The following is a 27,396-nucleotide window of genomic DNA, read 5'->3' as shown; positions in this document are numbered from 1 at the left end:
CCTAATTGTGAAATCTTAAGTACAGGTAGTCCTTGACTTAACAACCACAAACAAGCCCCAAATTTACGTTGCTAAGTAGGACATTTGTTAAGTGACATTTGCCTTATTTTAAGTCCTTTCTTGCCACAGTTGTTAAGTGAATCGCTTTAATTATTAAGTTAGTAACACAGCTGTAAAATGAACCTGACTTCCCCATTGATTTTTCCCATCAGAAGCTGTCAAAAAGTAATCACATGAACCCGGGACACCGCAACTGTCATAATATGAGTCAGTTGCCAAGCATCCAAATTTTGATCATGTGACCATGGGGCTGCTGTAATGGTTGTAAGTGTGAAAAATGGTCATAAGTCCCCTTTTTCAGCTCGGCTATAACTTTGAACCAAACACTAAATGAATTGTTATAAATCAAGGGCTACCTGTAAGATGCTGCTTGTGTGAGAAATTATTGCATTGATGTAATTCAGTAATCTAAGCCCCTTCTTGCATTATGTAGTTCACCACAGTATTCAGTCTCTCATCTATATTTGGGTTTGTATTAAAGGAATACACTTCTGCAGTCATCTGGACAGCATGGCTATACGCCAGTGCATAGAAGCTGTTACTTTCCCACCAAAGTGGTACCTATTTATCTACTCGCATTTGCGTGCTTTCGAGCTGCTAGGTGAACAGAACCTGGAACAAGTAATAGGACCTTACCCCATTGAATTGTTCTAATATATCTAATATATAACCAGTACCTGGAAGTGAAACAGCATTCCTACATTCTAGGCCAGTGAATTAAGAGAATGAAGGGAGTGAGAATAGTTGCTGTGTACTTCATCACGTTATTAATTTAATGGATTGAGATTCTTGCCTTTGATCATCTTAAAATATTGCTGAAATCGGTCTATTCGTATATCACAGTACCAGTCATAGTGGCTATGAGGATGCTGAAGAATATGATCAATTTGGATATATTCAGCCATTCATAGACACATAGAGGTGAACTACATTTACACAACATTCAAAAAAGACAGTCAATAATGCCAAAAAGAAAACATATCTTCTGTAGCAGCCTAAGCCTAGATAAACAGGGATTAATACCAGACAAACAATCAAGCAGAAAATAATGTCCTAATTATGGAACTACCAAGAAGAAAGCCATACTTCCACGAATACAAGACAAGACAAGACAAGAAAAGACAAGAATATAATCAGGAAACCATATTCACTAGCACTGATGATGTTACCTAGTTGGGTAATGAAATATCTACAAGGAAACAACCAAACTCAACAAGCACCAAGGACTCCACAGTTCAATTCTGAGCTATATATATATATATTCTCCTCCATGCTACATCGAGAGCCCAGGATGGGGTTGACTCCTTCCTATGATGTCATTTAGCTGAGTCTGTACTAAGATATAAAAGCCAGCCACCGGAAGAGACCCCAGCTTTTGACTCAGCTCCTTTCAGTCAGTAGCTGTGTCTCTGACAATTTCTGTTAGATAACACTCACCAGCGATTTTCAGTATTGTTTTTCCTCGTTTCAAGTAAGGTTGGGAGCAGCGTTGCCAGAGTGCTGTTCATGCAAGTTGGGCAGCGTCTGTAGACCTCCCCCACACCTGCGGTTTGAGCGGTCGTAAAAAGCGATCGACAAACCGATACCAGCATCAGCCAGCTGATCGTGTGGCCCCCTCCTGCACCATGACTTAGAGCAGCAGTGGCACTCGCTAGACATAGGTAGGGCTCTTAGAATATACATTAAGCGCACTTCCTCCTTCAGGAAGTCTGAGGCCATTTTGTTTCCTTTTCCCTTCTCACTTGGGGCACAAGGCCTCTTCTCCTACTATTAGCAGGTGGGTCAGATCTTGCATTGAGCAGGCCTACAAAGCTGTGGCCCTTCTGGTACCTCGAGGTCTGACGGTGCACTCTACCAGAAACGCGGCCACTTGGCACCCTTGGAGGAGATCTGTTGTGCAGCCATGTGGACATCTCCGTCTCCTTTCATCAGATACTACCATCTGGATGTCTTTGCCTCGGCAACTGCAGCCTTCGGCAGACGGGTGCTTCAATGAGTGGTTCAACAGTCGGTGTGATGAGCCGGACGAGGACCCACCTGTGGACATGCAAGCTTTGGTATGTCCCATCCTGGGCTCTCAATGCAGCATGGAGGAGAATAGACATTGGTAGAAGTTACCCTGAACGTCCTTTCTATTTATGCTGCGAGAGAGCCCAGTCCCTCCCTTGATTTGTCCAGAGAGGGTAAGTCATATTTCTGTATTCATTTGTGCTTTCAGAGACACCTTTCAGTCTGTCAAATATCTTCACCAAAGCTGGGGTCTCTTCCGGGGGCTGGCTATTATATCTTAGTACGGAGTCAGCTAAATGCCATCATAGGAAGGAGTCAACCCATCCTATCCTGGGCTTTCTCGCAGCATAGATAGAAAGGGTAACTTCTATCAACGCCCATTCTCTTTTACTGAATGATCCATTTATTTATTATATACTTTTACACAGTTTCTAATTTCTGTTTTGATATAAATTGTAAATTTATAAATGTAAATTTACATTGACAATTACATTGATGTTTAGGGTCCCTTTGCGTTCCCTTCAAAAATGGGTTAGATACTTTACATACCGATTTACTTAATTAAGGTGCTTTTTCAAAGAAGACTTACCTGTAAGGATCTTTAGGGTCCTTGGCATCACACACGTCAGCATGACCATGGCAGACGCAGCGCCCTCCAATGCTGATATCTTTAATGCTGTAGTAATACTAGAAAATCAGAGGTTCCTACGTCAGTTTGGAAAAAACGCTCCAGCATTCTCACTAGTGTTAGAAAATCATGAGGTATAAATATTCACTCAAGGGCAAAACTAGTCTTGGTTGGCCAACCAAATAAGGATTTTACAAGTAAAGAAGAGCAACATTCAGAGCTTGGTTATGCTTGGTAATCTCCCAACCTGATGATTTAGGTCCGTGATGGCGAACCTATGGCACACGCGCCGGAAGTGACACACAAAGCCATCTTTGCGGGCACGTGAGCTGTCACCCCAGCTCAGTTCCACTGCGCATGTGCGCGTACCTCCTACCAGCCAGCTGATTTTCGGGTATCTGTCGTGCATGCGTGAGGGTGGGGCGTAAGTGGGAGATACATGTGCAGGGGGGCAGGGGGAGTGCAGGGGGTTCCCATGTATGCACAGGGGGTGAGGGAGCGTGGGAACATGGGGGGGGTCTCACGCGCATACACAGGGGTGGGGGAACATGGGGGGGGTCACACGTGCATTGCATTATGGGTGCAGGCACTTTTGGCATGCGACAACAAAAAGGTTAGCCATCACTGATTTAGGTGGTGGGTTAAGGCTGCAAGATTATAATGGCCTGGTAGCCATGTCACCATTACGACAAAATAACTTTAGGACGACATCATGGATCTGCCAAGAGCTTTACGCCAAAAATGGTAAAAAGAAACAGAAGTGACTGAGGACTCAAAACTATTACTTGACTTATGACCACAGTCGGGCCTGGAACATCCATTAAATGACTCACGCCCAATTTACAGCCTTCTTTGCTGAGGTCATTATCTGAATCACCACAATTATTAAGCAAATTGTGTAGTTTTTAAGCAAATCCGCTTTCCCTCATTAACTTTGCTGAGTGGGAGAGTTGCACAAGGCAATCCTGTGAACCTCAGGCATTGCAACCGTCGTAAATATCTGCCGGTTGACAAGCACCTGAATTTTGATCATGCGATTGCAGGGGGCAGCGATGGTTGCCACGTGCAAGGAGTGGTCAACAGTCCCTTTTTTAACAGTCATTAAACAAATGGTCATAAGTCAAGGCTACAGGCACTGTATGTACAAATGTCAGGAAAGCGGTTATGAAGACTCAACGTCTACCCTACAGATAGCTTTCTCTCAGGACCTCTGGCCAATGAAGCATGGGAAATATCTACTCGAGAAAGAGGAATGATGCCTACAGATGCCTACAGACTTACTCAGGATCTATCTTTTCAGCATCAGATAAAGAACTTCTCATTTTGTCACTATTTTGTTTTCCGTGGTTTTTACTGTTTACATTCTGTTTACATCTAAAGATGATTCTATGCTGAATCTATCCTGCTTTTTAAAATTAACTATACTGATTGCTCTATCCAGAGAAGGTGTTGGATATATCTAAAAGGACACTATTATGTATATTATATTACATATATATATTGTCAACATGTTGTAAAATAAGATTAATTAATCAGACAAGATTTCCACAGTAAAAGCAAAAAAGTATTGTATTGTTAGATTATGGATATATGAACACACACACACACACACACATGTTAACAATTTGTTACCTGCTTGGCTTGATTAGAAACCGATAAAGGCACTGAAATATTAAGGCCTTCTTTCTCTTCTTTACTGATTGCATTTTTATCCTGCCTTTATTACTTTATCAATAACTCAAAGGCAGTGAACAAACATAAAACACCTTCCTCCTTCTATATTCCTCACAACAACAACCCTGTGACGAAAGTTGAAAGAGAGTGACTGGCCCAAAGTCACCCAGTAGACTTTCATCCTTGAGGCAGGACTAGAACTCAGTCTCCTGGGCAATTATCCAGCCAGCTTTCATAATTAAGGTGAGACTAGAACTTATAGTCTCCTGGTGACTGGCCCCAAATTACCAGCCAACTTTCATGCCTAAAGAGGCACCAGAATTCACCATCTCCTGGTTTCTAGACCAGAACCTTAACCACCACAACAAACTGGCTTGTGATGATTTTCCAAAACAGTTGGTTTATAATTAACATTAATTTCACATCCATCTCCAGAAACAACTGGACTAGTAGCAGTGACTAGGTTGACAATTAAAAGGAAACTGTAGAAGCATCTCACCCTTCTGGTCACAGTGGGATCCCTCAAGGCCTTCCCCATCAGGTGTCCGAGCAAAGTGTTGGTTCTCAAGAAGCGTAAACGAATATTCGTTGCTTTGGTGAAATTCCTCAGAAGAGGAGAATACGAGAAATTCATGGCTCCCGGACGTCCATTCACCAAGGAAACCACAATCTGCAGAAGGATTCCCCCACATCCCAAAGAGAAATTTTAAAATGCAACTTTTCCAGAAATTGGAGAGCAACTTTTTTTCCTAGGATTTCTTTTGAATGTAAAAAACAAACCCTAAACTTTTATGACCTATATAGCATTTTATCACTACTTATAAAAATATATTCACTTTTTATTATACGGACTTGGTTTACTCATAAAAATACATTGTGTAACATGCTCCAGAAAAATACAGTTCATAAAATGAAGTGCTTTGTTCAGGCAATCCCTCTCTAACGGTGGTGGGATGCAAATATTTTTACTATCGGCTCTGTGGGCGTGGCTAGGTGGGCGTGGCTAGGTGGGCGTGGCCATGTGACTAGGTGAGCGTAACTGTTTTTGCAGCGCGCGCACACACACACCCTGCGCTCAGTTTTTTGGGGCCTCTTGGGCCTCAGGGAAGTTTCCTGGGAGGCCGTTTTTGCTCCCAAGAGGCTTCCCTGAGGCCCAGGAGGCAAAAAACGGAGCGCGGGGAGTACAACACCCCCCCACGCACCCCTTTTTGCCTCCTGGGCCTCAGGGAAGCCTCTTGGGCAAAGCAGTAAGGCAGTGAGGGGGAAGCCAGCACAGTTGATCGTCAGAACAGCTGATTATCGGGAGGAAAAACAAGTAATACCGGCTCAGCCGAACTGATAGCTGTTTTTTTTACTACCAGTTCAGCCGAACGGTAACATTTTTTATTACTAATTCGCCCAAACCGGGCCAAACCGGTAGAATTCCACCACTACTCCATAAACTCTCAGAGTTGGCAATAACTCTCTCTCCAGTAACTCTAATGTTCAGTAGTTAATGGCAGAAACTAGAAGAAATAGAATTACTAGATATCTACACTTTATTATAAAAAGGATCACAGATGCATAGAAGATCAGACTATAGGTAATCCTCAACTTATGACCACAATTGAGCCCAAAATTTCCATCATGAAGCAAGACAGCTGTTAAGCGAGTTCTTTCCCGTTTTAGGACCGCTTTTGCCACAGTTGTTAAGTGAAGTCACTGCAGTTGCTAAACTAGCAGCATGGCTGTTAAGTGAATCTGGCTTCCCTATTGGCTTTGCTGCTCAGAAGGTCAGAAAAGGGGATCCCCTGACCCCAGAACACTGCAACTGTTGCAAAAGCACCCCAGTTTTGACTGTGGGGATGGTACAACAGTTTTAAGTGTAAACAACAGTCCTTGAAAAATTATAAAGTTGTAATTTTGAACAGTCGCTAAACAATAGTTGAAAGTTCAGCACTACCTATATTATGGATTACAAGACTCAAGAACTGGATGAATGGACGAACAGATAGTCAGATGACCCTCAGTTTAAGTTTTCACCCTCAGTTTAAGTTCTATGCATTTTCTCTTACTTTCTAAAGAAACTTTTAACTCTTCTTTTCCTACTTTGAATATTATCTCTCTTTCTCTCTTATCTATCTCTCTGTCTTTCTCTATCTCTCTCTCTCATCTGTCAGTTGTCACACTTGGCCAATAAAGTATTCTACATTCTTACCACCTTCTCTTACTTCTGCTGTTGTCCCCTTCCCATTGGATCCTCAAGGAATCAGATCTATCTTCCTTCCTTCCCCCTTCCTTGCAGGCAACTGGCTGGCACCGTCTCCTTCCTTGTCTTTTAATCTCTCTGTCGCTCAAAGTCACCTTCCCATCCACACAAACACCCTCACCCTACTACCAACTCAAGATATCACAAAGAGGAACAGGAAGAATTTTCCTTTCTTGTTTGGCAGTCTCTGCTTTCTGACATTTCTACTCACCATCATCCACTGTACCAAAAGAATTTAAAAGTATTTGTTCGGCACAGACACAGGAAGTAAAGGGGAGAAAGAAAGGACAAGGGGTTGAAAATGCATATTTTTGGTGCCAATAAAAATTGACTACTTTGTTTTCTTTCCTGAATGTGAAATATCACCAATTTTTTTTTCTCTGACTAATATTTTGCTCTTCTTATCCTATCCTATCCTTGGATTTAGGAATAATACGAAGTGAAAGGAAGCTTCTCATCTATTAAGAACTGGTTTAGATATACTTCCCGACTTTATATATTTATTTTATTGCTTTATATCAAAACCCCATCTCACATATCTGATTCTGCGCGGCTTACAATAAAAATAGATAAAAACTAAATAAAACACATATGTTAAAAAAAAAGACACACAGTAACTAAACTGTAAATCAGCCGTTTACTTAGCCAGAATTTTGGCACAAAATCAAGTTTTCTGTGTTAGAGGAAGACCAGCAAGTTTGGGGTCAATCTGAATTCTGGAAGAATTATATGATAGAAAAGGCAGCAATATAAATTCAATAAATGAATGAATGATTGAATGAATGAATGAATGAATGAATGCAAGTAGATAAATAGGTACCAATTTGGTGGGAAAGTAATTGCATTCTATGCACCTCCACATATAATCATGGTGGCTACATGACCAGGGAAGTATCTTCAGACAACGTTGGAAATAACTGGGCAGGGGAAACCTTATCTTTACTTTTTTTATCAGCATTAAGCATTATTGATAATATATATTATCAATTATTTTATCATCCAAATTTTCAGTTAAGATGGGGAGAAGAATTAGAAATAATTAAATATCCTTGGAAAAAAATAATCCTCATGTCTTTCCAATTTTATTTTGAGACTTCAGATTTCTGGAAAAGTTTCAAGTAGGGTAAAAATCCATTTGATTTCCCATCTGGAAATAATTTGTCCATAGTGTTGGATTAATTCGATTCTTATGTACTTCTTTAAAGCTTAAGGTAAATTATTTTCTCATCTCCCTCCACTGCACAGCAGACGTGGCAGATAAATCATAAAGTGTTCTGGATTTATTATAGATGAGGCAACTGGGGATGAAAAATAACTCGTGAGGTTGTTTTAGATCACAAATCAGAACTGTGGCTCAGGGTCTAATATAAATTTTATTTCATTTAGTTCATGATAAATGTTGCTTTAAATTCAACATTTATTGTCCCAGATCTATGAAAACAAAATATCAAAGAACAACACAGGAAAACTTTAATTTTATTGGCAAGCGTTTTTCAATCTTGACCACTTTTAAGACACATGGACTTCATCATGCTGGCTGGTGAATTCTGGGAGTTGAAGTCCACGGGTCTTAAAATTGCCAAGGTTAAGAAACAATGTTATAGACCAGGGGTGTAAAACTCTCAGCCCACGGCCCAGATGCATCACGTGCTGGCCATGCCCAACCCCGGTTTAGCAAAGGAGAAAGAAGCTGCAATACGTCACATGACAACTACATGACAGCACAAGTTGACACCCCTGTTATAGACTAACTGAAGTAAGTAAATAATAAGTGAAGTATATTTGAATCAAAGGTCTAATAAAGTGAATTTCCATATAATCACAAACTGGCTATGATAGACGTCACCCTCCTGCTCACCAGGATAGACTCAACTGATCTGGCTGGCTAGATGAGTGTCCCTCATGAAGCTGTGCAATTAGTGGAACAGATGACCCTGATTGACACAATTTACACTATCTGAATCAATTTTCATGATTTGTGTAATTACATCTGAAGATATGAAGAATGGTTACAGGAACTGGGCATGGCTAGTCTAGTGAAGAGAAGGACCAGGGGAGACATGATAGCAGCCTTCCAATATTTGAGGGGCTGCCACAGAGAGTAGAGAGTAGAGCTATTTTCTAAAGCACCTGAAGGCCAGTCAAGGAACAATGGATGGAAACTGAACAAGGAGAGATTTAACCTGGAAATAAGGAGAAACCTTTTGACAGTGAGAACAATCAACCAATGGAACAGCTTGTCCTAGGAAGTTGTGGGAGCACCATCAGTTGACACTTTCAAGAAGAGATGGGACTGCCATTTGTCAGAAATGGTGTAGGGTCCCTTCCAACTCTGATTATCTGTTATCTGTTTATCTTTTACACGAAGGGTCCCCAAGCTGTGGGTGGCAGGTTTGAAACCAGGCTGCAGAAACAGCCAACGAGCACACACACATCCTCACTTGAGTGCAGGTGTGCACTATTTAAGTGAGCGGCAGGTGTGCGTGCACGCCGCTCATCAAAATGGAGCTGCACACCACACACACAAACTTGCTGGCCACTCGCATGGAATTATCCCTCTCCCCTCCTCCCACATACTGGTCCACAAAGCTGGAAATGTTGGGGAACTCAGATTTACACACATTACTTCATTAACAAAATTGTGTTGCAACATTTTTCAAAGAAGCACTGATGCAACATTTACATAGGTGCAACAGATGCAACATATACAGGTATGCCTTGACTTAGGACCGGTAGCTTAGCAACCACTTGAAATTATGACAGGTCTCCCCAGGGGTACTTTCAACCCAGTTCCAAACTTCCAATGGGCACCACCATCCCATGAGCATGGATTAGATCTCCAAGGTGACTTCCAAATCTGTCATTCTGTTATTTACTGCTGTTTGTGCAGTATCCGGCAATCCTGTGACCCCATTTTATAACTTTTTTGCTTTATGACAGGCTCCATTATAGTCCTAAATCAAGGATTATCTATAAAATTAACCACAGATGGTGAGGTCGGATATTTTTTCTTAAACTTAATCTGACCACAATCTATGTCTAATTGACATGTTAAGCCAAATTACAGGCTTAGAATATTGCAAAAAGAATCAACCTTGTTAAGGAATATCTGCAGATACATGTCTCAGCATCAAACATTTGTGAATGTTTAGCTATAATTTAATAAATGCTATAACCTAGGTTTATACCTTGAAGGTGACATTACAAAACTGCTATGAGCAACAGCCATCAATATGGAATTATGTGTTTCAATTCTTCTCCACAAAGACACATGCTTGCCTACCTAATGACAATGCAGGTTGTCTTTGACTTACAACACTCCCTTTAGTGACCATTCAAAGTGACAAGAGATTTGGAAAAAATGACTTACGACCCTTTTCCATATTTACAACAGTTGCAGTGTCCCAAGATCATATGATTCCCCTTTTGTGATGTTCTGATCAGCAAAGTCAATGGGGAAGTCAGATTCACTTAACAACCGTGTTCCTAACTTAACGACTGCAATGATTCCCTTAACCACTGTGGCAAGAAAAGTCACAAAATGGGGCAAAACTTGCTTAACAAATGTCTCGCTTAGCAGCAGAAACTTTGGGTTCAATTGTGGCCGTAAGTCGAGGACTACCTGTATTGGTTTTGCTCTGTGAGGAAAGATGCTTGCAACTGTACAATATCCTTTTTTGCCTATACAACTCATCTCTTTCCCCTCCAGTTCTCAGCAAAGATTTCCCAGCTGGGACGTAGCATTCCACACAGATGGAACAATTCTGCCAACATGACTCAAGATTATAGTAGAATTTTGCAACAGGATGCATGAAGTGCAAAATCCCACAGTCTTTTATCAGCTTTGGAAAGTTCCAAAAATGATTAAAAGGTAAAGTTCACTAGACTGGAAAAGGCCAGGAATCAGCTATCTGCTAAGAAGAAAGAAAAAAGATCATTCCTGAGTATGTTCTTGCTATATTAACCATTTGGTTGCATCCGACTCTTGGTGACTTGTATATAGAATGTATATAGAATAACAGAGTTGGAAGGGACCTTTGAGGTCTTCTAGTCCAACCCCTGCTGAGGGAGGAACCTTAGTTATACCATTTCAAACAAATGGTTATCCAATGTCTTCTTAAAAACTTCCAGTGTTGGAGCACTTAAAACTTCTGGAGGCAAGTTGTTCCACTGATTAATTGTTCTAAATGACAGGAAATTTCTCCTTAGTTCTAAGTTGCTTCTCTCCTGGATTAGTTTCCACCCATTGCTTCTTCTCCTGCCCTCAGGTGTTTTGGAGAATAGCTTGACTACCTCTTCTTTGTGGCAGCCCCTGAGATCTTGGAACAGTGCTATCATGTCACCCCTAGTCCTACTTTTCATTAAACTAGACATACCCAATTCCAGCAACCGTTCTTTATATGTTTTAGCCTCCAGTCCCCTCATCATCTTTGTTGCTCTTCTCTGCACTCCTTCTAGAGTCTCAACATCTTTTTACATTGTGGCAACCAAAACTGGATGCAGTATTCCACGTGTGGCCTTACCAAGGCATTATAAAGTGGTTTTGACTTTATAGGCAAGTGTTCTCCATGCTATCTTGACAACGTCTTTCAATTTTTTTTTGTTTATCTTTATATCACATTTGATGTTATCAAGCCAGCCTGTTTTTTGCTTGCTCCTTCTTCATGCCCCACTAACCATTCCTAGAATTTGCAGGCATGACAGGGCCAAAGTAAATTTTTCCCTTTAATTCTTCCAGGTATAGAATTAGATCTTTATTCTACACTTTGGAACACTATGAATCTCATCCTTTATTTCAGTAACATTTACAATCTGCTTAAAATTATGATTAGGAAAAGTATAAGGAATATTTGAAGATTATTTGAACAAGAAACCAGAGGCTGGGTATAATGCACAATATATCTCACAGAAACCTATATTCCACAGAAGAGTGGGATGTAAATTTAATTATCAATAAGCAAAGAGACTTCCAGTGGTTTCTCGGTGGAATTTCGACGACATTCCTGATTGATTGTTGAATTCCAGACCCCATATTTTAATTTTTCCTATGTCTTCTTTGTCCCTGCTCTCATACTTCAGGTATTTTTCAGACTTTGTCTCATAAATCTTCACTAAAACCTAGTCAGTGGCGGAATTCAAAATATTTTACTACCGTAACTGTGAAACTTTAAAAGATTTCCAAAGGATATATTGTAACTGAAACTTTGTTACAAAATAACAGAGCCCCAGGAAAGGAAAAGTGGAACTTTAAAGTGTGAAATAAAAAGAAAGAAACATGAAGAAACTGTTCTGGAATATTTGGTGACTTTTGGAATTTTGGGTGTTGGACTCTCAGTGATTCAAATTAAAATTAGTCAGCTGGTTGTTTAAAAGCATTTAAAAGCTCCTTGTGGAATTAAAAATGGAACTTAAAAAAATGAAAGAACAACTGCAAGAGAGAGGAGACTCCTTCGGCTTCGCACTTAAATTTTTAGAAATGGAGATTTTAAACTATGAAAAACAAGAAGAAATGCTTGAAGAACAAGAAGGGCTGGACAAGGAAGAAGCCATCTTTAATGATCAAACAATGCAATGTGGGGTTAAAAGGAAAAAGGGGAAAAAGGAAGTTAAAAATTTGAGATTAGAGGGAACAACTAAAAAATGAACAGTTTGAAAAGTAAACATAACATTAGGAAGAAGCAGAAGAGAGGATTACAGAAGGGAGAATTAGAGAGAGATGGGGACAAAAAGGGTGGTGAGAAAAAGAGGGGAAAGATAAAAAGGGAAAGAAGTTATAAGGGACAGAAACAGGAAATAAAGAAACAGGGGAAATGAACAAGGATCAAAGGTATTAGCCTATTTAAAAGACACAGAGATAATGGTTAAAAAATAAGTTAAAGGAGTGGATTCCGCAAGGGTACAAGAGATAGTGTAGTTATATTAGAAATAGTAATGAGCTAGGAAATAGGAAACATAGGTGATTAAAATGAAAGATAAAACTGGTATTGTTATGTAATGGAATGTTTATTAACAATTAAATGAAATAAAGAGACAAAGGGAATTAAAAGTGAAAGAAGGGGAAATAAGACGAGGGAATGGAAATACCTTAATCGTTTTTTTAATGAATTATAAAATACAATTGAAATGAAATGTGAAAGATTTGTAATGAAATCAATATCAATTGACAAGGTGAATTTGAATAGAATTATTATTTTACTTATTATTTTTATACATCTTTTTTAAAAAAATTGTCTGTATTTTTAAGGGAAAGTATCAAGCAGAATTCAGTCAATAAGAGTTATGTGATATATAATAGATATTAGAAGCTGAATGTTATAATTGTATAATGTATAAACTAAATGCTTAATGAGATTTGAAAGGATAATTATAAGAGATAAAGCTGATACACTCATTTTGGTAATTATAGGGGAAACTTTGCTTTTTAATGCTTGGAAGGGGAGGGAATTTTTTTTTCTTTTCCCTTTCAGGATGATGATGAAAAAAGAATGTAGGAAATGGTAAACAGGACAGACAAAAGTATAAGTATAAACATTACGAGGATATAGAAAATTAGGAAGATATGTAATCGAATTAGAAAGGAATGAGACAATTATAATATAAGGCTGAGGAAAGTAAGGGGAGGAAAAATTAATGAGAAATCAATAAAGTAGTGATAAGATATGAAATTGAATACAAAATATGAGTATGTAAATGAGATTATATCTGTATGGAGATGTGATAACCTGGAAACATGCTGTTCTCTAAAAAAAAAAAGACGTTCTACTTTTATTATGTTTTGTGAAAACTCAAATAAATTTTTTATAAAAAAATATTTTATACTACCAGTTCTGTGGGTGCGTGTGCTTGGAGTGTTCTAAAACGGGCAATTTTAAGCAAAAACTTATCTTACCGTCAGTGCTAGTGAGTAAAACAGCTGAGGTGTGGCCATCCACACAGCCGCACATATCAGCTGAGCTACAAAGGAAATATAGGACAGGAAAGGACGGGGGCGGCTGGGCGGGGCCAACTGCTGACTGGCACTACTGGATCATGCGAACCGGCAGCATACAACCACTGAACCTAGTCAGATGAACCATTTTTTAAACTGAATGTATAGTCAAAAAAGGGAGTGTGCGTAGTTTCAAACTAAGCACAGAAACTAAACTCATATATTCACGTATCTCCTACAAACTCTGATTTCACTCCCAGACAGAAATAAGTATCATGAAATCTATGAAGATTCAAACTTATCCCTCACAACAAAAAGAACCTAATGCAAATGTATGTAGAGGCAGTCCTTGACTTACAACAGTCCATTTAGTGACCTTTCAAAGTTATAACATCACTGAAAAAAGTAACTTATGACCGTTCTCCACACTTAAGACTATTGCAGCATTGCCCGTGGTCATGTGATCAAATTCAAATGTGTGGCAACTGTCTCATATTTATGATGGTTGCCGGGTCCCGGGGTGTGTGTTTGTCTTGTGATCCCCTTTTGCAACCTTCTGACAAGCAAAGTCAATGTGGAAATCAGGTTCACTTAACAACCGAATTACTAACTTAACAACTGTAGTGATTCTCTTAACAACTGCAGCAAGAAAGGTCATAAAATGGGGCAAAATTCACTTGACAAATGTTTCCCTTAGCAACAGAAATTTTGGGCTCAATTGTGGTCGTAAATTGAGGACTACCTGTAATCTAATCCTATTACTTTCAATATAGAACTTGAATTAGAAAAGCGATCAAAGCGACTTACCTCCCCGTTTTCCAAAGGCACAATGCGGGAATATTCAGTGGTACAAATGACATCATCATCTTTATTAATCTTCTCTCTGCTCTTGAGGCCAAATTTCTCTATGCAATCTCTCCTGGAAGCTATTGGAATGCAGATGACAAGATTTACAATCTGGAAGGGTGTGATTTACCCCCAAATAATGAACAGCACTTTGCATGTATAGAGAATTTTGCAAACAATCAAAGGACTTGGCATGTATAATTAAGTGGCAAGCATGAAGAATCAGGACTACCCAATAATTTCCGATTAAGGTGATTTATTTCTTCATGTCTATACCCCCCAAAATCTAGTCAACTAACAGTTAAAATTAAAAGTCAGCATAATTGGCGACAGAACAATGTCAACAGAATTCAAGAGGGATTGGACTGTCTTAGATTGTTTGTGGGAATGTAAGGATTCTAGGTTGATGACTTGCTTTACTCCACCTGCAGGCTCTGTCTCTTCTCCTCCTGAACTAGAGTGTATATCCTAATAAGAATATATTGTAGAAAGGCTGAGACAATGGCACACTTAAAGTCATCTAAATGAAACTGGCTGTGCAAAAAAGCAATGTAAAAAAAAAATCAAAATTCTCCTCCTCTCTTACTCATGTTCTTCAACTACACCGACATATAAAAATTAGAAGTACAGTAAATTTAGGATAAATTGGAAAATGAAAATGGAGCAATTTCCCCGCCTCTTTTTTGAAGTGCCATGAGAACGTCTTGTGATTTTGCTACCGGAAAAAAATCTGTTTGAAAAAGGTCCATCTTCTGCAAAGCTGGAACAATCAAAATTACTATTTCATAGTAATTACATTTGGTACAAATTGGAAAAATGAGAAAATACCAATGCAAGAGGAAGTTTTTAAGAAAATAATGGAAGGTGCTGAAATGAGTAAATTGACATTTGAAATTAGAGTACAAGAAGATAAACAATTTTATAAGATATGGGATTTATTTTATCAATGGTTAGACAAAAAAATATGGAAATGAAATATGTTAGAGAATTTTACAATACAAGGATAATAGAATTATACAGAACATAATATAAAAATGTACTACTATTGGATGGACTTAGGATGATTAATGAATTGTTATAATATAAATTAATTTAAAATTTTGAATATCTCGTATAGAATGATGGAATAATAGTTTAGTCAAATAAATGATTAACAATGATAATAATGTATACATATATATTAGACTGATAATATGAGAATTTATACAAACTGTAAGTGAGGACTAGGGAGAGGATGCACAAAAGATTTGTAACCAACTGACACACTGTATATATGTAATTGGAAGATGGTTTTATGTTTTATGTTTTGTTTGTGCATGTTTGTCTAAAAATAAAAATTATTTTTTTAAAAAATTACTATTTCATTCAAGATTAACACAAGAAACCTTATTCTCCCACTTTATTTCCTACAGTCCTTATTTCCAAAATCCCAGAAGCTGCAGCAGAAGTGTAGATTATTAAATAGGGTGAGCCATTCTTGCTAGGAATTCAAATTAAGTAGCCGAATTAAAAGAAGACAAAGATTAACAAGTTACAGCTAACTCCTTGACTTATGACCATACATTTAGTGACCGTTCAAAGTTATAATATGACTTACCTGCAGTCACATGATCATGATTTGGCAACTTGGCAATTATCACACATTTTTTATGGTTGCCACATCCCCATGGTCACATAATCAATAATTTGCAATGATACCAGGTGACTTCCGACAAGGAAAGTCAATATTAATATTGCTTAATTAATATTGTTCTTTGCTCCCTTCCTCTCCATGTCAGTTTATTTGATTTTAACTGAATTTTAAATTTATGATCTTTATTGTTTTAATGTTTTATATGGTACTTTTATGGAATAATTGTATGTCACCTAGAGTTGCCTTTGGTGACATGGGCGGCATATAAGTTTAATGAATGAATGAATAAATAAATAAAATCTGTTTCCACCTTTCTCATTTTTCTAAGCTGTTTAAAACATCTTGTTTTGGATGAAAGAAATGGTCCACAAATGCTCCAAATAAGAATGTATGAGTCAGGGGTCTGCAAACTTAAACATTCAAAGAGCCATTTGGACCCATTTCCCACAGAAAAGAAAACACCGGGAGCCTCACTCCCACTCAGTCACATGACACCCCCACCACCACGCCTGCCCAGGTTTGTGGTTCCCGGTGTTTTCTGTGGGAAATGGGTGTCTCTCTCCCGCCCGCCCTCCCTCTTTCTCCTTTCTGTTTTATGTGTTTTACCTTCTGGCAGGGCAAGGGGCGGGGATCACCCAACAGGGAGCTACAGCAGAGGGCCCAAAGAGCCGCATGTGGCTCCAGAGCCATGGGTTGCTGATATCTGGAATGAGTAATCCTCAACTTACAATACTTGGTTTAATGACCATTTGAAGTTACAATGGCATTGAAAAAAGGGATATTTATGACCTTTTTTCACACTCACAACTATTTTAGCATCCCCATGGTCATGAGATCAAAATTCAGAGTGACAACTGACTGGTATTTATGACGGTTGCCATATCCCAGGGTCACTTGATTTCCTTTTGAGACCTTCTGACAAGCAAAGTCAATGGGGAAGCCAGATAACTTAACAACTGCAGTGATTCACTTAACAACTATCACAAAAAGGTCATAAAATGGGGCAAAATTAACTTAATCACTATCTCATTTAGCAACAGAAATTCTGGGATCAATTGTGGCCGTGGATCTACCTGTAATTCATCACCAATAAAGTCAGTCAGGGTGGCGTCATGCCTTGGTAAATTCTTGGCACCTGGTTTAAGTTCCAATGTCCTCTTATTTTTTTAATAAAAAGAATGTTGTGGGACGTAGATGTCAATCATCACACTTGTTTAAGATCTGGGAAAATTTTGAGGGAAACTTTGCAGAAGAAGGGAAATTTTATTTCCCTTCATTTTATTTCCAAACAAAGGGAACTTTAAAAAAAAAAAACAAGAGCAGAGAATCCCAAACAACAATTAAGAGAACCTTGAGATATTGCACAGTTGCAAAAACAGCTAGCGAGCAGAGGATGAGGAAGAAGACAGATAAACATTTTGTTTTGGAATTAAAAATCTTCCTGAAAATATGCAGGAACTGATCCATCACAAAGGAATGTACAGATTGCCAAGCTTGCAATAGCATTATCTTAAATAAAGGAAGAAGCAAAATTAGTTACTTCTGTTGTGGCAGGTGGCTTATCTCTTCGCGTTGCTCCAAAGCTGTGTTCACATACTTTCCTGAGCCAGGGCTAAGAACCGTGATTTGCAAAATGAGATGTAATAGGGTAGTGGTAGTCAACCTGGTCCCTACCGCCCACTAGTGGGCGTTCCAGCTTTCATGGTGGGCGGTATGGGTTTTGTCCCCTACTTTATAAATCACCATTACTGTGGAACCGGTGGGCGGTTAGAGAAAACCACTAACAGAGATACAAAAATGGGCAGTAGGTATAAAGAGGTTGACTACCCCTGTAGTAAGCTGTTCCTTAGTTAATACAGGTAATCCTCGACTTACAAAAGTTCATTCACTGACCGTTCAAAGTTACAAAAACGGTGACTTATGACCGTTTTTCACATGTCCCTTATATTCACATGATCAAAACCCAAGAATGTTGCAGAATCCCCATGTTCACATGATTTGACAATTGGATGCTTGACAACTGACTGACATTTATGACGGAGTCCTGGAGTCACGTGATCCCTTTTTGCGACCTTCCGACAAGCAACGTCAACGAGGAAGCCAGAATCACTTAATCCCCATGTTACTAATTTAAGTAACTGCAGTGATTCACTTGACAAACGTGGGAAGGAAAAGTCGTAAAATAGGGCAAAACTCAGTGAACAAATTTCTCACCTAGCAACATAAATTCTGGGCTCATTTGTGGTCGTAGGTCGAGGACTACCTGTACTATCCCGTAAAGCAGTGTTTCTCAACCTCGGGATCTGTTAAGATGCATGGCCTTGGTTCATGGACCTGAGTGGGGATTTTTGGGAGTCTATACATCAGGGGTATCAAACTTGATTTCATTGAGGACCACATCAGGGTTCATTTGACCTTGAGGGGCAGAGGCTGGGAGGGTGGGGCCTGCTTGACGTCACTCGTTTCAGGGGCGCTCGTGGTGCCTGAGTGCTCTGCCTGTGAAAACGGGCTCCCGAGCTCCGTTTTTGGCTGTGACGGCCTCCTGAAACCTTTTGCCAGTAAAAAATAGAGCTCGGGAGGGCCGCATGTGGCCCTCCCAAGTTCTGTTTTCACTGGTAGAGGCACCACAGGCCGATCCTTTGCTGTTTCCAGGGTGGCTCTGCAGGCCAGAACTAAGCAGGCCAGATCCGTCCCCGAGGCCTTGAGTTTGACATGCCTGCTATATACATAGTAAAGTTGCTATAGTTGAGGAACACTGTCATAACACAAGCTTTACATGTCAAAACTGCCAAGTTCACACTCCTTCATAAGCTTAAGACAAATATGTGTCTTTGGAGTTCCATTGTGGTCATAATTTGAGGACTATCTTTAAAGGTGTTCAAATGCACAGCATGAAAACTTGCTTCAGTAATTGTTGTTAAAATTTAAAAAAAATCCGTTCTCCTTTTATTTTTCCTTTGTCTTTCTTAAGTCTTTTGGGTTTTTTTGTACTCTGGGATTTACTTTGTAAGCTTAAAAGCAGTGAATGTGAAGTAACAATTGTTTGTAGGCACCTCGAGATCCATCTGCTTTATGTTGTGGGATGATTAGATACGTCTTGTGAGATCAGTCTATGCGTTAATAACACACAGATGGACTCTGCGGGATTATTGCACAGCAAATAATTGCAGCGCATGGATTCTCAAATTTAGTAATTCAGTTGTCAGTGGTGATAATCTGCTAATCCAATATACATATTAAACTTCAAATCCAAAAACACTCGCAGTTCTCCAGGCATTAACTCAAGAATTAACTTAATTTGGCAAAGGACTCTCAGATCTAACTAGATTAGAATCTTGACTAAACACAGAGAGATTTTATTCACTCAGAAATTGTAAATACAGAACAAAAAGTCAAATACTGCATTTTATACAGGAAGTCCTCCACTTATGATGAATAGAATAGTATAGAATTATTAGAATTAGAATTAGAAATGGACAGGAATAGAATAGAATAGAATAGAATAGAATAGAATAGAATAGAATAGAATAGAATAGAATAGAAAATATGGAGTGGAGTGGAATGGAATAGAATAGAGTGGAATAGCATAGCATAGCATAGCATAGCATAGCATAGCATAGCATAGCATAGCATAGAATAGAAAATATGGAGTCGAGTGGAGTGGAGTGGAGTGGAATGGAATGGAATGGAATAGAATAGAATAGAATAGAAAATATGGAGTGGAGTGGAATGGAATGGAATAGAGTGGAATAGCATAACATAGCATAGCCTAGCATAGAATAGAAAATATGGAGTGGAGTGGAATGGAATGGAATGGAATGGAATGGAATGGAATAGAATAGAATAGAATAGAATAGAATAACTTTATTGTCATTTTCTTTTTTAAAAAATAAATTTTATTACGTTTTCAAATTTTAAAAACATAAAATAAAACTTTATACATTGTTATCAACATCAAGACATCTTTTGCATCTCCTTACATTTTTCAATATATGTATTTACTTATTCCTTTACCATTACATCTTACTCTTGTTACAAATTTCTAAACCACTCATACCTGGCATCCCAGGCCCTGTAGTAAATTTAATCTTCTCTGTCTTTTATTTTCATCGTTAACCTATCCATCTCTATACAATCTACTTTTTTTAATAACCATGCCTTCTGGTGGAACCCTTTTTTCTTTCCAGAGTTGTGTGTATGAAATCCTTGCAGCTGTTAATATGTGTAACATGATATATCTATCTGTTTTATTGCATTTTTGTGTTATTATACCTAATAAAAACGTTTCCGGATTAAGTTTAGTTTTCTGATTCATGATTTCTTCTATCCATTGTGTAATTGTATTCCAATATTTTTTCACTTCCTGGCATGCCCACCAGGTATGGAAATAAGTGCCTTTTTCTTTTCCACATTTTTTTGTCACTTTCAATGTACATTATTTGGCATAAATTAAAATGAAATTTTGTTGCATACAGCTCTCAGTGGGTCACCACCTCCAATATACACTACATAAACATGACAACTGAGCCCAAAAGTTCTGTTGCTAAATGAGACATTTGTTAAGTGAGTTTTACCTCATTTTATGAGCTTTTTTTTACCACAGTTGTTAAGTGAATCACTGCGATTCTTCAGTTAGGAACCTAGCTGTTAAGTGAATCTAGCTTCTCCATTGACTTTGCTTGTCAGAAGGTTGCAAATGGAGATCACATGACCCTGAGACATGGCAACGGTCATAAATATGAATCGGTTGCCAAAAGTCTGAACTCCGGTCAAGTGATCATGGAGAATGCTGCAATGGTCGTATGTGCAAAAAATGGTTGTAAGTCACAATATTATTCTATAAATCTTCATGCATTATACAAAGGAACGATTTTTTCCAGTTGGACTAGAAGATCTTCAGTGTCCCTTCCAGACCTACGAATCTATGAAATACAGGTTGTCCTCGACTTACAACCATTGGTTTAGTGAACATTTGTATAACAATACTGAAAAAAGTGACTTAAGATGGGTTTTCACTGAAACAACCATTGCAGCATCTCCAGTCACATGATCAAAAACTAGGCCCTTGTGTTTGTAACAGTTGCAATGTTCCAGGGTCATGTGATCACCATGTATGTCCCAAAGGTGCTTTTTCAAGAGGCAACTGGACTTCCTTGTTTTTTCTTTTGAAGACGCTTCGCTTCTCATCCAAGAAGCTTCTTCAGCTCTGACAGGATAGTGGGGAATGGAAGGATTTATATTCCTTGCAGTTAGCTGGGAATCTGCATGTTGTGTTTCAGCAGCCTTCTAAAACAGGGGTCTTCAAACTTTACAACTTTAAGACTTGTGGACATCAACTCCCAGAATTCCTCCTCCAGTCATGCTAGCTCAGGAATTCTGGGAGCTGGAAGTCCACAAGTCTTAAACTTGTCAAGTTTGAAGACTCCTGCTCTAAAAGGATGCAAATGACCAGCTGTCTACAAGGAATATAAATCCATCCATTTCCCACTATCCTGTCAGAGCTGAAGAAGCTTCTTGGATGAGAAGCAAAACGTCTTCAAAGAAAAACCATAAAGTCCGGTTGCCTCCTGAAAAAGCACCTTTGGGACAACCATAACCTGGATAATGGAGAATCTTTACAAACTTGGCAAGTTTAAGACATGTGGACTTCAACTTCCAGAATTCCTGAGCCAACATAACTGGAGGAGGAATTCTGGGAGTTGAAGTCCACAAGTCTTAAAGCTGTCAAGTTTGAACACCCCTGCTCTACAAACATTCACATGTATCCTTCCCATCTGGCTTCTGGGATCCAAATTCGCTTAATGACCACATAGTTCACTTAACAACTGTGGTGATTTACTTAATTAATGTGGCAAGGTGGTGGTAAAATGGGTCCAAACTCACTTAACAACTGCCTTGCTTAGCAACAGACATTTGGGGCTCAATTGTGATTGTAAAGTAGAGAACTACTACTATATATAAAAATGTTGGCATAAAGCCTTTTGTTATTTTTTGAGAGCCTCTTTGGGATAAAAATGCTTCTTGTTCTTTTACCCATGAGGTGAACTTAATGCGTTACTGTCAAAAACTGTGAGTTGTAGCACACTCAAGGGAACCTGTTCTTGTATCATCCTCACAGATATTCTTTTTTCCAGGTTTTTCTGTTTAAAAGATCATCATAAAACTTAGTTCACATCTTCTGCCAATTACTATCACTTCTCCCTGGAGAAGCCAGTGTTTAATATTTTCCAACAACTTGTGTTCTCTGTCTGCTTGAAAAATGATGAGTTTTCTAAGGAAACCGACGCATTTTGCCAACCTAAGTAGAGGTTGTCCTCGGCTTACGACCATAATGGAGCCCAAATTTTTGTTGCTATGTGAGATGCTTGTTAAATGAGTTTGGACCCATTTTACGATCTTTCTGGCCACAGTTCTAAAACGAATCACTGTATCAGGGTTCCAACAATACATCCCCCATTCAAATCATAAGTCTCTAGCTGCACCTCTCACAGTAAAAAAAAATGAATTTATTAGAAGTGACCATTTCGGCATTACCTGGATGTAGCCGACACTAAGACACATCATTCATTTCACCCTTGACCCTGGTCTTCCCCCCACCCCCTTGATGTATATTCTCCAATGGGGCACATCTATAGCCAAGAGTCATCAATCATGCTCTCCAGTAATAATCTTGTGCAACAATAGCTTCGGCCACCAAGCAATTATCTGAAGCATTTAAGGAATGCACTACTTTCCCTGCTCCCTTTCTGCTGGCAACTAAAATGACCAAAGAAGTATTTTTTAGTTGACACACTGCAGTTGTTAAGTTACACGACTGTTAGGTGAATCTGGCTTCCCCATTGTGTGTCAGAGGGTTGCAAATGGGGATCACGTGACCCTGGGATATTGTGACCGTCATAAATAGGAGCCAGTTGCGAAGAGACTGAATTTTGTTCACATGACCCTGGGGATGCTGCAACAGTTATAAGTGTGAAAAACGGTAATAAGTCATTTTTCCAGTGCCGTTGTAACTTTGAATGGTCACTCAATGAACTGTGGTAAGCTGAGATTTGCTCTGAGAACAGTAGGCAGTTTCATACTGAGAAAACAAATTCTCTGACTGAATTTCCTTACATCTTTTTTATTTCAGAGAATAGTGAAGTACACCAGCTAGCCATAAATGCATTTTTATCTAAGCGAGTCATGTCCGATTTTACAATATATTTTGCTGCCGTCATTAAGTGAATCACAGAGTCGTTAAATGAATCTGGCTTTCCCCATTGCCTTTGCTTGTTGGAGGTTAGCTGGGAAGGTCATGTGATTCCTGGGATGCTGGCAGTCCAAGTGCCTGAATTTGCATCAAATGACCACAGGGACGCTGTGACAGTCATAAGTGCAAGGAGCCACTGTAAGTCAGGGGTAAGTTTCAACACAGTCCTGACTTTGCATGGTCACTAAATGAACGGCTGTAAGTCGAGGATTACCTGTAGCCTGTGAGAAAGGTGAGAGAAGTTTCACCCTCTTTGTAAATGCTATCTCTGCGTCCATAGAATATTTACAACATCACGCAGGGTGGAAGGAGATTATGCTTCGTCCTCCACACAATCTCATCCAATTCTGCTGAAAGTTCCTCCTCAGTTTACATAAATATTAACTTTGCCTAATCAATTAATTGCTTTTAATTTGCTCTCATACTCACAGGCAAAGTACTGCCAAGGATCATACGTCACTCCGAAATCAGTCGATCGCTCCAGCACCCATAAGTCTGGACGGGGAGAATTTGCAAACTTGATCAGTACATAGGCCACATGGAACAACTGTGAAAGAAGCGGGGAAAAATGTATATTTTAGCACAAAAAAACACAGTTCCACTCCTCCAAGAACAAGCATGCGGCAGTTATATAAACCTGAAAGTTGTACAATTGTAGATGCAGAATTAGATGATAAGACTAGAAAAGTAAAAAGCCAGGAAAACACTTCCATTGGCTTTCTTCAAAATGGCGGAAAAACTAGGTATTCAAGATGTATGGCAAGAAATACATCCCAAAGAAAATCAATACTCATTTTATTCTAAATAGACTCATGTCCTGGTTAAGACTAAACAGGATATGGATGTCAGCAGAGTTGAAATCCAATGTTCAAGAAATAAATATAGAAATAAGCAACTGGACCAAAGGTGATATTCAGCAGGTTCTCACTAGTTCCAGAGAACCGGTAGTGGAAATTTTGAGTAGTTAAGAGAACCGGCAAATACCACCTCTGACTGGCCCCGCCCCCATCTATTCTCTGCCTCCCGAGTCCCAGCCGATCAGCTGGGTCTTCTTGTGTTTCCCTGCACAGGAGAACGGAGCTGGGAAGCAGGTTAGTGGGGTGGAGAGGGAAGGGGATTTTGCAGTAACCTTGCCCTGGAGTGAGGTGGGAATGGAGATTTAACAGTATCCTTCCCCTGCCACGCCCACCAAGCCATGCCACGCCCACCAAGCCATGCCCACAGAAGCAGTAGTAAAAAAATTTGAATCCTACCACTGAACTGGGCAGATCCCAATCTGATAAAAGTTGTATGGAAGGGACGAAAAGGGAAGCTAAGATGGACACTGAATCAATCAATACCCAAAGAAAAGGAATTTATTCGATTTATGGAAAGAGAATTGGATTTTTTCTTTAAAGAGAACAGAAAAGACGTATCATCAAGTTTTGATTGGATGATTACAAGTATTCCTCGACCTACAACAATTCATTTAGTGACCGCTTGAAGTTACAACGGCACTGGGAAAAAAGTGACTTATGATCGTTTTTCACACTTAGTACCGTTGTAGACTCTCCATTGTCACGTGATTAAAATTCAAACACTTGGCAACTGGCTCAGTGTCCAGGGTTTTACCAGATTACCTTTTACGACCTTCTAATAAGCAAAGTCAGTTAGGAAGCCAGGGTCACTTAACAATCATGTTATTAACTGAACAACTGCAGTGATTCACTTAACAACTATGACAACATTGTAACATGGGGGCAAAATTCACTTAAAATTCATCTCACCTGGCAACAGAAAATTTGGGTTCTATTGTGGTGATTAGTCAAGGTCTAATTGTAATATGGAAATTAAACAAATAGACTGAAAAAAAATCTTCCCTATACTTCATCAGGTTTTCAGAAATTGTGCTATATTTCTTTATGTTTTTTTAAATAAAAGGGTAGTGGATTAAAATTTATGATGGACCTTCTGTATAGCTTTTTGGGTACTTTCCATAGGCCATCCATCTCATGAAGAAGGCTTTTCATAAAGCCTCTTGTATGCAATCAGAAAGGAAATCCCACCCCATTCTGGCCCTGATGGTGTTACTTAGTTGGGTAATGAAACATCTGCCAGAAAACAACCAAGCTCAGAGAACACCAAGGACCCTAATTTCAACCTGAATTACAAATATTCTCATCCATGGCTACTAATTATTGCTTTTAAAACACATTCTTCCTTAGAAAGGAAACTTTCCTTCGTATGATATATACCCAATCGGTTGCTAAGACAAGGTAGCTTCTGGTAAGACCTTCACAGCTCTCAATTCAAGTGCTTCTAATTCATTTGAAGACTGAGAGTAAGAATGGAATCTGTATTGTTAAGCAAATTAAATACCCAGACAACTCAACATTTATTAAACACTAAGAAATGTAATTGATAGAACAGGAGTGTCAAACTGGATTTCTTTGACGCTGAATCAGCACTGTAGTTCTCTGCAGGCCAGAGCGGGGTGGGTGGGGGTGGGATGGATGCCTCGTGCAGCACCCTGTCAGCCAAAATGGGGTGGGGGGGTCCACGGGCAGCCCCCCTGAGTCTCATTTTCACCCTCCCTGGCCTCCTGCAGCACACTGCCAGCCGTTTTCAGGCTCATTTTGGGGCCGTTTTCTGGCCATGCAGGGTGAAAACGAGGCTCAGGGGGCCGTCCTTAGCCACCAGAGGCACCAACGGCCGGTCCTTTGATATTTCCAGGGCAGCCCCGTGGGCTGGATTTAAACAACCTGAGGGCCAGATCCGGCCTGCAGGCCTTGAGTTTGACACCCCTGTAATAGAAAATTAACTTTAAAAAAAAAAATTTTTTTTTAAAGATTGATCTGTGCAGCCATGTTCTTGCCAAGACTGAAAAAAAGCATGCAGCTTAAAAATATCAGTGCTGGGGGGGGAAAGACAACAATCTCAGCAACGGAATTCCTCTTTTTAAGCTGGCACCGGCTTTCTCCAAAAATCTTCCCTTCATCATCCTGTCAAAAAAGTTCTATTTAAAAACACACAAAATGACCCTTATTTTATCAGTAGGGTAAGAATGTTTAAAGTAAAACACAGGAAATGTGACATTTACAGAAATATGGGTTTCCAGTGTTCAAACCAAGGGAATAAAATTGTCACTAAATCAACTGTTGTAAGTCAAGAACTACCTATAACTATGAGCCACCCAAAGTCATTGGCAGACCACCTGCTTATCAATTGCATTTCTGTGTAAATAAATAAACAACTCCATCAATTGTACAATACCATAAAAGGAAAAGAGAAACCTGTGGGGAAAAGTAAGAGAAACACACATCTCTATATTTTAGATGTCTGCCGGCTGGTTTTTATACTCAAAAACAGGTATGAAAATGTGGAATGTATATGCTACTCCCGGAAAACGTAAGTTTTTGTTTTATTGATTTTTCCTGAACTGGGATTATTTGCAAAGAAAACTATGAAAGTATATAGGATTCAGTTTCTGCTTTTAATTAATATTGTATCATCAACATGATCTAGTTATTATTGCTTCTCCAGGCAATTAATTGTATGGAGATTCATATTCAGTTCCAGAACCATAAATATTCTTCTCTAAATAACATTAATCAACACATTTACTATTTGTTTCTTTTTTTGTTTCTATATTCATCTCTTGTTGCTTCACAATGTTTATGTCAAAGTCGTTTTATTTCCTAAATTATTGTCCTAATAATTTTCTTTGTTCCTTTCCACTTTCTTGAAAGAACTAAGAAACTTCTAGAAACACCTGTTACATTATTCCACCTTAATCCTCCTTTTGGCTATCTTCTTTTTAATTCACCATGTTTATCAATTGATTGATTTTTTAAAAGTGTATTGAACTTTTGAGAAAAGAATACAAAAAAGTCAAGATAATTTTTCTCTTCAATAACAAATGAAAATCTTTTCCTTCCCCCCTCAAAAAACTATATCAAAGGTATATATTTAGTACATGTTTGTTTCTATTGTTTTAAGTTGCTTGTAATATTTTTAACTTTAATATATTTTAACATATTGATTTTAAAATATTTTTAATCTTTTAATACATTAAAAACTGTAACATATTTTTTGAATTGTAAGCTGCCTGGAGTCATTGACTGAGATAGGCAGCTACAGA

General features: G+C 38.8%; 1 protein-coding gene across 3 annotated transcripts in view; it reads right to left on the bottom strand.

The window, feature by feature from the left end:
* Positions 1–27,396, bottom strand: part of LAMA5 (laminin subunit alpha 5) — a 211,394-nt gene that overhangs the window by 131,428 nt on the left and 52,570 nt on the right. For all 3 annotated transcript variants that reach the window (XM_087928918.1, XM_026697402.2, XM_026697403.2), the window contains exons 3-6: positions 23,706–23,823; positions 14,356–14,474; positions 4,872–5,042; positions 2,660–2,757 (exon numbers count right to left, since the gene is read on the bottom strand). In XM_087928918.1, coding sequence (XP_087785044.1) covers positions 2,660–2,757; positions 4,872–5,042; positions 14,356–14,474; positions 23,706–23,823 — 506 coding nt within the window. The remainder of the gene's footprint in view (positions 1–2,659; positions 2,758–4,871; positions 5,043–14,355; positions 14,475–23,705; positions 23,824–27,396) is intronic.

Source organism: Pseudonaja textilis, chromosome 3 (genome assembly GCF_049901715.1).
Source record: "Pseudonaja textilis isolate UNSWEBS1 chromosome 3, rPseTex1.2, whole genome shotgun sequence".
NCBI classification, from domain to species: Eukaryota; Metazoa; Chordata; class Lepidosauria; order Squamata; family Elapidae; genus Pseudonaja; species Pseudonaja textilis.
The sequence above is the reverse complement of the archived record's forward strand: the minus strand, read 5'-3'. Positions and strand labels throughout refer to the sequence as shown.